This window comes from Astatotilapia calliptera, chromosome 6 (assembly GCF_900246225.1).
Source record: "Astatotilapia calliptera chromosome 6, fAstCal1.2, whole genome shotgun sequence".
NCBI lineage: Eukaryota > Metazoa > Chordata > Actinopteri > Cichliformes > Cichlidae > Astatotilapia > Astatotilapia calliptera.
The window spans coordinates 28,888,529-28,900,783 of record NC_039307.1 but is presented as its reverse complement, the minus strand read 5'-3'; the positions used below and the strand labels follow the sequence as shown (position 1 = coordinate 28,900,783).

The 12,255-nt window shown below is 43.2% G+C and overlaps 1 protein-coding gene across 2 annotated transcripts in view; it reads right to left on the bottom strand.

Moving 5' to 3' along the window:
• The window catches only part of LOC113024429 (caskin-2-like), a 49,142-nt gene extending 39,036 nt beyond the window's left edge, over positions 1-10,106 (bottom strand). The window contains exon 1 of one of the 2 annotated variants that reach the window (XM_026171528.1): positions 9,488-10,106. In XM_026171528.1, the coding sequence (XP_026027313.1) occupies positions 9,488-9,581 (94 nt within the window). In that variant the 5' untranslated portion in view covers positions 9,582-10,106. Of the gene's footprint in view, positions 1-3,359; positions 3,779-9,487 lie in introns of those variants that run through there. The other variant, XM_026171529.1, reaches the window with a different exon arrangement.
• Between the last annotated feature and the right edge of the window lie 2,149 nt (positions 10,107-12,255).

The window sequence follows — 12,255 nt, the reverse complement described above, 5'->3', positions numbered from 1 at the left end:
CCAGACATACTCCTACTGTATAACTTCAGTGTGTTAAAGAGAATCGACCATGTAATGAAGGTAAAGAAATTATAGGACTCTCATAAAAAAAACAAAAGCTCAGATTTTAATGTGTTCTCTCACATAAACTTGATCTATATGCAAAAATATATGAGTATATTTAGGAGAGCAGGTGAAAACAAAAGGACCTTATGATGGTTTGTCATAAGAACCTAAAGTGGAGATAAGCGAGTGCCTAGCTGATAACTAGTAAAGCTCATAACCTGCTAGGGTTGCAAAAAATTAAATGCTCAAATACTAAAACAGTAATAACACTACTAAAAATTAAGCTCATATTAGATAGTCTGTCTCTATCTAACAGTTTCTATACCATAGATGCCATCTTTGACTGCTCCAGTTGACGCACAACTTCACACAGCAGCGCTGCAGCCAGATAGGCACACGGCAGATCTCAACAGCACTTTGATAATAAACAGTTATCATAAATGTTAGCCTGGCAGCATCGGCGTAACTTTGTGCTGAACATAACCCCCCTAACCCCCCATGGAAATTACGCCCCACATACGTTAATGTTAGCTGTTTAACTATTAGCAATTAGCTGATAGCCACACTAGCCGTCTGTTAAGCCAGCGGTCCCCAACCTTTTTTGCGCCACGGACCGGTTTATGCCCGACAATATTTTCACGGACCGGCCTTTAAGGTGTCGCGGATAAATACAACAAAATAAAACTAGTACCGAAAAAAAGAAAATTTATTCATAACACACGTGAAAAGACCAAGGAAAACCGAGTAAACGATAAAAATGATAACAAAATAACGCTGAAAACCGATAAAAACACTGAAAACTATGCATTTCACCCCTGAGCCTCAATTCTCGGGGCCCGGTACCAAACGATTCACGGACCGGTACCAGTCCGAGGCCCGGGGGTTGGGGACCGCTGTGTTAAGCTATCATTTCGGTAGCAGCTAGCGGCTATGGCTAATAATAAAACGGGGCAAGGCCTCAATGTGGCCATAACTTATAAAACCTTCCTGAGACGAAGTATTTTTTGTTCATTTACTCTTTTTAAAGCGTCATTTTTTATTATTAAGTGGTCTGAACATAAGCAATAATGGCCCAAAATTTTATAACTTCTACATATTTTTATATATATATATATATATATATATATATATATATATATATATATATATATATATATATATGCGCAGGACCCTCAAGCTCCCAGGCCTCTGGTAGAGGACCCGAGCTTGAAGGATAAACCGCCCGCAGGGGCGTGCTGGGTGTTTTTTTTTTATATATATATATATTAGGGGTGGGGGGAAAAAATCGATACTGTGTAGTATCGTGATATTTTGTTTGCTAATAATGTATCGATACAGGGACAGCAGAAATCGATATTTTGTTACAAAAAAGGTTTTTGTGCTCAGACTTCAGAGCATGTTGATCCTCTTTCTGAGCAAGAATCCTGACATTCCTTCACTGTCCAAATGCGTTTAACTTTTTTTTGGCAGCAATAAACATGACAGTTTACTTATTTTAATTTAAGACATGTTTTATTTTAATTAAGTTTAAAACTTTTTTATTTAATGTAAAATTATATTTTGTTTTAATTTACTTTCAAATTCTTCAGTTGCTGAAGGGGCTGCATAGTTTTCATAAATTGCATAGTTCAGAATAGCTATAATTGTACCAGATGGTTGAATTCAGTTAAGTTGGACTAGACTGTAATACAAACCGTTCAAGTTTGTCAACAATAAAACTGACTGAAATGAGAGAAAGACTGAGTGTGAGACTTTGATATTAGATAAAATGAATATTGATAAAGTTTACCTTTATGTACAGAATCTGAATATCGCAAAATATTTTAAAAAATTGCAATAATATCGTATCGTGTGTTAAGTATTGTGATAATATCGTATCGTGGGATGTAGTCTCTACACTAGTAGTTTCAAATACCCCATCATAATTCATCAGAATACAAGGTGACCTCCATTTTAAACAATGGTTTAAAAGCCCCCCCCCCCAAAAAAAATAAAAATAAAATTAGGTGCTTAGAAAAAAAACAACGCCAAAAGAACCTTGATTCATTTTTTCTACACTGACTTACTAATTAATGGATCAGTCTTTGCATCTTTAGAGTGACACTATCGCTGTCATACATACATGAGTGTGTCTGCGTATATTTATAGCATGTTTGGGTGTAGAGCACATGCTTCATTGTGTAAATGTGACACACACGTGAGCATTAGAGAGATGCAGGCACCAGATAGCAGGAAGAAACCGTTCACAAACCCACTACCAAACAGCCTGAAAGGACACAGGAAAAAACAACTTGTTTGTCTTTCTGCCTCCACTTTTTTTTTTTTTTGGTTTGGTCAAACCCTCATAATCCACGGGCCATAATCTGTAGCTGTGCTGTAATCTGGGGAAAAGCTCTCCCTTCGCTCTGCAGCTCTATCTGCACTTCATCCCTTCATCCTGCTCTCACACTCTAATTTTCCCTGTAATTTGCTAAAGAGCGCGTGCTGATTGGTAGTTCTGTTATTTCTGTTTACAGTGCAGCTGACATCATTTTCCTGCATGCATATGTGTGTGTGTGTGTGTGTTTATGTGTGTATTTATGGAAGTGCTGGTTCCTCCATATCTCTCTTGGATTAAAAATAAGAAGCATCCCTTCCCCCCAGCTGATGAATCAATGAGTGCAGATAACTGTGTCACCATCAGACTACCACAAAGCCACATGAACCCCGATACAGACCAGAATCTCACAACACAGAAACACCCACATGAGGCGCTTCCCTCTCAAACTCAGAACCAGGATTTGTATTTAATCTAATTCAGCTGACAGAGACAGAGTATCACTCTGCACATATAAAAGCCTCTCTTTTGTTTTAAGAACTGCTCTCAAAACAGACTTTCATCTTCAAACTCACTTATGTCAGCGCTAACCCGCTGCCTGACTGTATCAGTGACTTGATTTGTTAAATTAAATTTTGAACGAAAGGCTTTTCCTGCCCTCACATGAACTGCTTGTTTGAGAGCGCTGCCATAATCTTTCTCTGATACAGTCCTTGGACCAGGGTTCATATTTTTCCGATCATTTATTTTGTCATAACATCGCAACTGAGCGCTGGGTTACCATGGTAACTCCTCAACGTGCCATTCTCGGAGACTGTCAGTCATCTGGGAGGGATTACAATGACAAGACTATGATATTATTGTGAAACATCTCCCTGAAAATTGTAACTGTGGCTCATTCATTTTCACTTTGAAAGTCTTTATTGTTAACTGAGAGCCAAAATAACCAAGCAGGACTGAAAAGCAACCTTGAATGTAACACAGCAGACTCACAAACCTCAGGAGAGGTGAAACGGAGGGGTTTCTCAGGGGTTCTCATTATCAGAGATGTTCTGAAGTCCTGTTTCCATCACCTCCGACCTTTCCTGTCATCATGCATTTAGACTTTCAGCGTAACACGTAGCCTAAAACAAATGCCAGCACAGATTTCAGACAGTTGCACACATATGTTAAAAGTGACTCGAGTCAGGGTCACAATATGCTACCAGCCTCAAAATGTATAAAATTATCCTCAAAACATCTAAATGACAGACACAGACAACAAGCATGCTAGTGCTGTAGGATCATGACGCATCATGCTGTCATAAACTGGCCCATGGTAAGTGGCAGTGAAAAGTCTACACAAGTGCTTTAATTAAATAAAATGTATTAAATAAGCTAACAAAAAAAAGTATATACTGATGGAAGATAGTGAACACTTCAACAAGCATATATACATTCATCCATCGATTCTCTTCCACCTTTCTAATTCAGGGATGGGACAGGGCTCGAGCCCATCCTAGGATGACATACAGTCATCCGAAAAAGACTCTGTGCAGTCCTCTAATAAGTTTTCCCTTTGCATTGGAATTAAGAGGGTAAGTAGCAGCCAGTATCGGCTAATAAAATGCATAAAGTAAGTATGAGAACCTCTATAAAAGCAGAGGTTTGCTGGTCTGGAGTTGTGTGTTAACACAATGCCACAATCTTTCAAGGATTGGACGTCCCAGCAAATTCTTGCAATGCTCAGAGAAACTGTAAAAAACATAAGAGCTGTAGCTTAGACTCTACAGGTCTCAGTTAGTGTGTTAAATGTTAAAGTTCACGACTGAACAAGTATGGCTTCTTTGGAAAGGTTGCACAGCTTAAGTTTGCCAAGTTGCATCTGAACAAACCACAAGACTTCTGGAACAATGTTCTACTATACATAACGGTGAACATTATGTATAGTAGTGTTGTAAACTCATTTTAAAAAATTGTAAAAAAATAAAAATAAAAATGCCATCATTCTGAAAGCATTCAGCTTCTAGTTTCACTATACAACATAGTTCACACAATTTTCATATTTACTGGTCCCCCTCATGACTACTCAAGGTTTGCGGTGACCATCCCATGAACTGGGATCCAAACCATCCCAGCAAAATGATCCCAATCCCAATGTTCTCCTTGTGTATATACATCTAATTATATATTACCTATTTAATAGCCAATTAAAAAAATTTTGTTTTCTGTATGCAGAGAGCACCGGAATCAAATTCCTTATGCGTGTGCACAAACTTGGCCGAATAAAGATGATTCGGACTCTGAACATGTGCTGTGACTGTTGATAATTTCCACTGCTGATAGTATAATTACTTAATGGATTAATCCTGTTGATGGTATAATACTGAACAATCACAGTTCCCAGAGTCTGCCAAACTAAGGCTGCTTGATCTGAGTACCAAGAACATAGCCTGACAGAGATTACAATATTTGACTTTTTTTTCAGTCCACACATTTGCTAAGAGCTAGGATGAGGAGACGGTGTTTCGTGTGTAATCACACCTGTTATTCTCGAGTCAACAAGCTAACAAAAAGAAGCGCTCTCAGTGCAGATCTGTTACAGGTGTTCACTTGATGAATTGGGAATGCCAGAGCTTACAAAGTGCTATAAGCTACGCCAAAAAAGACGAGAAAAAAAGGGTCAGCGTTCCCTGATCATCAGTAAAGTCCATTTCAGTGGATCGCTACAACATAAAAGAGATACAGTTATGATAAGAATGCTCTCATATCTCTAAGATAAAGAGCTTTACTTCAGCTGAGCCAGAGATAATAAAACCATTACCAAATCGTTTAGGACTGTGCCTCACTTTGCGTGAGCAGGCAGTAGTTTTAATGTCGTCTCCTTTAAAGTGAGACTGAACGTCTCTTTCATCTGAAGTGATTCATTCAGACTCGAAAGATTCAGAACAAACTTTTGATTGATCTGTAACAAGAAAACCGAGAGTGCCGTGATTGCAGCAAGGCTACAAGCTTAAAAGACAAGGTGGTGTTGTCGAGTTTTCTCATTATCTACAGCTACAACAACAACCAACAATGAGTCTGCTATTCTCTGTGCAGCTGCAGCTCGGTATTCCTGTGTGCCACACAACTCCAGCTTTGCCTCAGAATGATTGAAAACCCATCAGCCCAGCACACCGCTCCATTAGATGACATCTTACCTTATAGTTTACTGGCGTCGACACCACATACATCTCTGTTGTTCCTGAAAATGCTGACTGGGAGACCAAATGTTTATTAATCTCAGCGGATATTCACCGACAGATACATCATTTCCTCTCGTCCGAGTTGATGAGCAGTTTTTCACAGATGTGTGTCTTCAGAGGGGGAGAAACGGGCAGACAAACTTTGGGTTTCCTCACAGAATTTTTATGAGAATCACACCAACGTTATCGTTTATTCAATTTAATACAGTAATCTTAGTCATCAGTACACGCTATATGAAAAAAAAAGCTTTAACCCAGCAAGATCGAGTTGATTTTTTTTTACAATACAGACACACATTTAGCTTAAATATGGGTTAAATATGGGTTTATTAGCCAATAATAAACTGGCAGGTCTAACGGGTCCTGTATCTGTGTCAGGTAGCAGTCTAACAGCTCTGAACTGAAACCAGAACTGCGATATGAACCTCCATGGTTTGCTGTTGTGGTTCTCTCTTCCTGTGTTATCTATCCTAATGTGCTGCAGAAGCAGAAAGTAGCCCACAAGCACAGCAGAAGCTACACGTGGGCTAGCGCAGCTGCCACGAAGGCTCCGCCCCGACTACCTGATAAGAAATCTTGCGTTTTTATCTTGAAATGAACATCTGTCTTTTGAGGTAGCGGTTACGTTTCCATACACCAAAATGTGTTTGGGTTTGAGACCGTTATATAAATGCCAGGGAGAATGAAACCCATGTAGTAACGTAGCTTACTTTATACCTCGTAGTGACGTTTGTAGGCTACTTAGCAGCCTATTAACAGTCTATTAGCAAAGTAAAAAAAATGGACCGTCACCAGCATGTCAGTGATGCCAATTGACTTTAACTGCATCACTATGTGTTGGTCTTGTATTGGGGTAGCTGTAGCTCAGGAGGCAGAGCAGGTCACCTATCAATCAGAAGGTTGTTGGTTTGATCCCTGGCTCCTTCAGTCTCTTAGGGAAGATACCTCATGTTGCTCTCTGATGCATCCATTTGAGTCTGAATGGATGAATGAGGCATGTTATATAAAGTACACAAGTGCTATCTACTGGTTATTGAGAATTGTGTACTGGTACAAGTGATTACATGTCTATCGTTGTGTGTCCCTTCTATGTGAAAATATTTTCCAATATTCATCCCAAAGGTGGCGAAAGTGATTTCCAGTTGAGCTCTGACACTGAAACGAAATTTATGAAAGGAATCTCTACGGCCTTGTGTCGCGGTTCTCTCATCCTCTGTTGCAAAACTAATGCACAATGTCCAGCAGGGTGGTAGGTCTCTGCTACATCGCTTTAAATCATTTATGTTTACAGTGGTGCTTTTTTTCTGGGTCTTCTTCCAGTCAAAGTTCGTAATATGCTCTTTTTTGGGGTGTCCTTTCGTTCCGTTAGTTACGGAGCTTTTTGTGAAAATAAAAGGTTTAAAAAGTAACAAAGCCCTCTTCAGTGGGAGTTACTGTCTCCTACAGAAACACTTGTTAGCAGTCCGGCCGTTTCTCCCGTTTCTTATCTATGTCACTACTGTATGTAACACACTGGCACAGAGCTCGCCTAGCCTTTCGTTTGGCACGCCCTCAAATAGAGAATAAGCAGCTGCCTCGCAGTCCCTCATTTCTATTTACTCACTAGAGCTGCTTCTGTTACCTCTAACTCTGAAGTGTCTCAGCAAAGCACACCAAATGTTCTGCTGCTGGCTGAAGGAGCAAACACAAGCGTCTCCACGCACTCCAGGGGCATCACGGAAGAGCGGATAACTCCCAAAATGTTGACTAATGACTGGAAATCTAAAAGTTAGACAGTGACCACAGTGACCAAGGAAGGCTTTTTTTTTCAGTCACACCACTTTTTTACCTGTTCACATCACCTCTGGGTATTTTCCAGAGTTTCTCACATGTATCACACAGCAGAAAATGGTGTGTTCGGCGCTCGCCCTGGCACAATGAGGCTTCACATGCCAGGTCAGCGACTGCTGTAAAGTTCGATCTAGCTGATCCTGCGATAGGAGCTCTCACTGCCACCTCAGTTGGGTAAAGTCTGGAAAAGTTCAGGGCTGCGGTGCATGCGTGTAAACAGCTACTGATAACGACTGATAGAAATTTGTGGTTTTCTGGCCTCTGAAGGTGGTCATGCCAGGAAAGCTTCTGTTCCTTTCATCCACAGCATCAATGTGTGACATTTCAACACAGCAAATAACCAACACAGCAAAACCTCCCTTTAACCCGCCACAGTGCTGCTCTGAACCTCATTAGCATACTATTAATAATACAAACACAGTCAGGCACATGACTAACACCCGATGTGTCAAGTGTGTCCCTGTGTGTGTGTTTGTGTTTGTGTGCGTATGTACCTGCCTGTAGCTGTGTGTCTGGGGTGTGTCAGTGTGTGCGTTTGAGAAAGCAACAATTCTCCAGCAGAGAAACCTGGCATCCTGTTTAATTATTCAAACATAAACCTGGATTTGAAACACACACACACACACACACACACACACACACACACACACACACACACACACACACACACACACACACACACACACACACACACACACTTTAACCTCCCTCCAACACGTCCTGTCTCTTGACCTCTCTGCATACATATCTGAACATTTCACTTGCTTACATGCTAACCCTCCTCCTCACCCTCATTTCCCTCACCCACAACCCCCCCCCCCCCACCCCACCCTCTCTCTCTTTGTCAGTGTGCAGTGGACTAAGCACTCAGGCCTGATCTGTTCTGGCATTTGAGGAGAAGCAGTTTTTTCTTCTTTTCCACAGCACTGCTGGAATGTTCAGAGACAAACAACGCACGAGAAGAGAGGAAAAGGACGGGGCAGGAGAGGAACATGGAGGAAACACCGGCTGTGTGTGGCTGCTTGTGTGTGTGTGTGTGTGGTGGGGGGTAGAAGAGGAGAGAGATGACAGAGGCAGAAACATGAGCGGCACGGTTAGAAGGAGTGGAAAGGAGGTACGAGTGAGGGAGGAAGGAGGAAATGAAAAAAGGGGAAAACAGGTGAATAGGCAGGAAGGAGACAGGACGTGAAAGGATATGAGTGAAGGAAGAAAATGACACAGGACGGTAGATGAGAAGGGGGGTAGGGTAGAGACAGGGAAAGCGCAGGAGTAGAAGGCAAGAGATGATATGAGAGAAGACAAGATGAAACACGGGGAGAGGAGAGGCGAGAAGAAGCCAGAGCAGAGGAAATGAGGTGAGAGAAGGAAGAGAAGCAGAGGCGCTTAGAGGGGTCTTATGGTGAAACTGCAGAGGAGGAGAGATGTTTCAGCGCTGTAATTGAAATCTAATTATCACCTCAAGTCCCAGCTGACTCCATGTTAGGCACCCGCGCACATGCATGCTTTAGCATCACATTTGTGCGCGCGCACGCAAATGTCTGCACGTGTACGATCGTCACATTATTACCACTAACATCTGGCGTCTTCACACACCAATAATCCCCCTGTCCCGCGAGCGGTGCACGGCCTATGTGCGTACCCACTTTCCACCTTTCTGTCTGACACGCGCACGCACGTAGACACGCGCATACGCACACACACACACACACACACACACACACACACACACACACACACACACACACACACAGAAAAGATCAGTTGTGGGGAATGGGATGACAAGCGCTCCTAATTTCAGATTACATCCTGATGACTGTTCTCACACATGTGCAACGTCATCACTATCACAAACTCAACGTCATAGCACACACACACACACACGCGTGCAGGAGAAACGCACGCCATCACACAAACACGCACAGTGCACCATTTAGGCTAAATGGCATCACATCAGATTTAGCCTGCACTGTCCTGACCTGATAATGACGGGCAGTGTGTGTGTGTGTGTGTGTGTGTGTGTGTGTGTGTGTGACACAGAGACAGGAGGATGGATGGATGGATGGATACTGACTGGCTTTCCCTGGCCGTGGTCTCTGTAGAAGCCGCTGAGCTGTCAGCAGGTCTTCGGTCTTCACGGCCTGGAGCAGCTCCTGGTCCTTCCCCATGTCCCCTCCGTCCCGCCTCGGTCCCGCTCTCTTCCTCTGAGCGCCCCTCTCTCCTCCGTTAATCCGCTGCTACATCCTGCCGCCGCTCCCGGCCTCCCGCTGGAGCTGAGGCGCGGAGGGATGGATGCTGCCGGGAATGGGATGCTCTGATTCGGCCAAGGAGTCCAGCGCAAGTCCCTCTGCAGCTCCCCTGCACGCTAAAGCCTTCCGCGGACCCACACCGACTACAGACCGACCGACCGGACCTCGCTCTCTGTCGGGATGCTCTCCGACCGCGCGCGCAGGAACACTCGCGACAGATTCCACAGATTCTATCAGCGTGACGATTTCACCGGGTCGACGTGCGTGCCGTGCGTGAAAACGGTGGAGCTCGAGCGCCCTCCCATCTGTCGGGTCAAGCCCGCACAGCTCAAATCTCACGAGTCCCCAGTCCGCAGAATAACACGCATGGGTGGCTGATGTTTAACGTGCGACCGCTGTCGCCGCCGCGGTGCTGGACCAGCTCGCGCCAGATCCAGCGCGCGCACGCACACGCGAGCGGTCACAATTACATATGGCATTACATAAACAAGTACTACACACGCACGCGTGCCACTCCAGTTGTTGTAACCCCTGAGCGATAAGGTCCCCTCCTGAGGGTCACCGGTCAGAAAGGTCATATAAACACGCAGTCGCGTGCAAGAGGCGTGCTCATAGCTATGACCGGGATCGCGCGACCACACGGGACACCCAGCAGTTTTTTAATAATAATAACTAGTCACACTCGAGCTGTGCTGGAGTGTGTGTGCGTGTGTGCGTGTGTGTGAGATCACAGTAAAATGTGACCTGGGAAACACCTAATAGCAGAAACTATGACTAAGATATTTAGAATGTCTTCCTTATACAGAGATTTCAGGTGTGCAGCTGGGATCAAACTGAAGGTCCTGCTCAAACATGAGCCCACCCCTCAATACTGAGGACAGGGGAAGTAGGACACCAAGAAGAGAGAAGTGGTCTCTTCCAGCTTTATGGGTCACAAACAGAAGCGTTGCCAAGACCTTACAACAGTGGTGCCTCGACCCATCCCTGAAATCTTCTTGGATTTTCGCTCAGAAACACATTTTTGAAGTTAGATTATAAAGTAAAATTATTATCAAATATCAGAGCTAATGGTTAAAGTCAGGGGTGCTAAGCCTAGATTATACTCCTTTGTGGACATTGACATGGACTCATTGACTCTATACTTCTTTGACATCTGCTTTAAGAACACCACATTATGATTCACAGCTGCTGTACTGTGATGTAAATCAGGAAGGCATGTGGACGTCCACGTGGAGCCCCGCGCTAGCCATCTAACCCCTAGCAGAAAGTGTAATCCCTGCTTTAGGCTGACTTTGAGCATCAGTAGTAAAACCACAATGCTGATAAAGCACTCATGTATAAGGCTGCATGTTGACACATTGATAATGTTAGTTCAGTTTTTCTCGTTGTTTCTGCTTCTGTTGTGTCATATTGAGCCCTTCCAAACTGTGCTGCCTCTGTCTGGTCTTTTCTGTGCTCACCTCTTCATCACCTTTCCTGCTCTTTTACTGTGTCATCAACCTGCTGCACTCTTCATCTCCTCTGCCCACTCCTCCTGTTCCCTCTCCTGTACTGGTTGTAAAAGCAATGCAATCATCACATGCCAATTCAATGATCCAAACATCAAATTTTTGATGTGATGATTATGTATTTACCATATTATTGATTAATATTATTCATTAATAAGATCCCGAGGCTCCAGCCGTGAAAGCCCAGGCTGATGATGTGCCTGCCCACAGACATGGGCATATTTCCAATACGGTATCTATATATAAGCAATAAAGACAGATGGGGCTATTTTCTCACTGGTGTAACTCACAGCACTTTTAAAATCTATACAGGCCTTTGAGCATGTCCATTTTAATGCTACTGATATGAGCTGTTAATGCTTAACAAGCCTTTTATAAAAAGCTCTTTACCTTTGCATTGTTGTTGGAAGGGGTTCAACAAATAAGCTCTCCTCGCGTTTATGTGTGTCACAGCAGTGGTGTTTTTTTTCACATCAGCCTGTTTAAGGTTAATGAGACAAAGATAATTTGAGGATCAGGAAAGTGTGGATATGTGTGTGTGTGTGTGTGTCCCTGGTGCAGGGCTAATTTAGACTAAAGGGGACACTGCCAGTCAGATTTAGGACAGGAAGTGGAACAGATGACGGAAAGCCACAAAAAATCTATAATGTGCGTATGTGCACACTTTTGCACTGCATTGTGTGCACACCGCTTGTCTGAACGAATGATCAAAAAGCTTTTCAGCTGAGCGTCAGCTTTATACCAGGCCGGAGTAACACCGCTAAATGCAGCACAGAGCCCAAATAAGACGTGGGCCTTAATTCACCCACACAGAGTCAGTCTGGTTAAAATGAAATCACACAGACATGTAGTTAGTCATGCTCACAGAGGTGATCTTTGTGACTGATTCATACTAAACACTTCAGAAAAGGAATGCAAACAAGGCTTCCACTGAAACCATCGCATTGGTCCTTTAACAATCTGAAACTATTGTTTCTGAAATATGTGTCACTTTAAAACTGCAAAATAAATAAATAAAACTGCAAAAAGAAGGTCAAGTTTACAGATAAAGTAAGGTAGGGGCGAGACTTTTGCCTGGAGAGTGG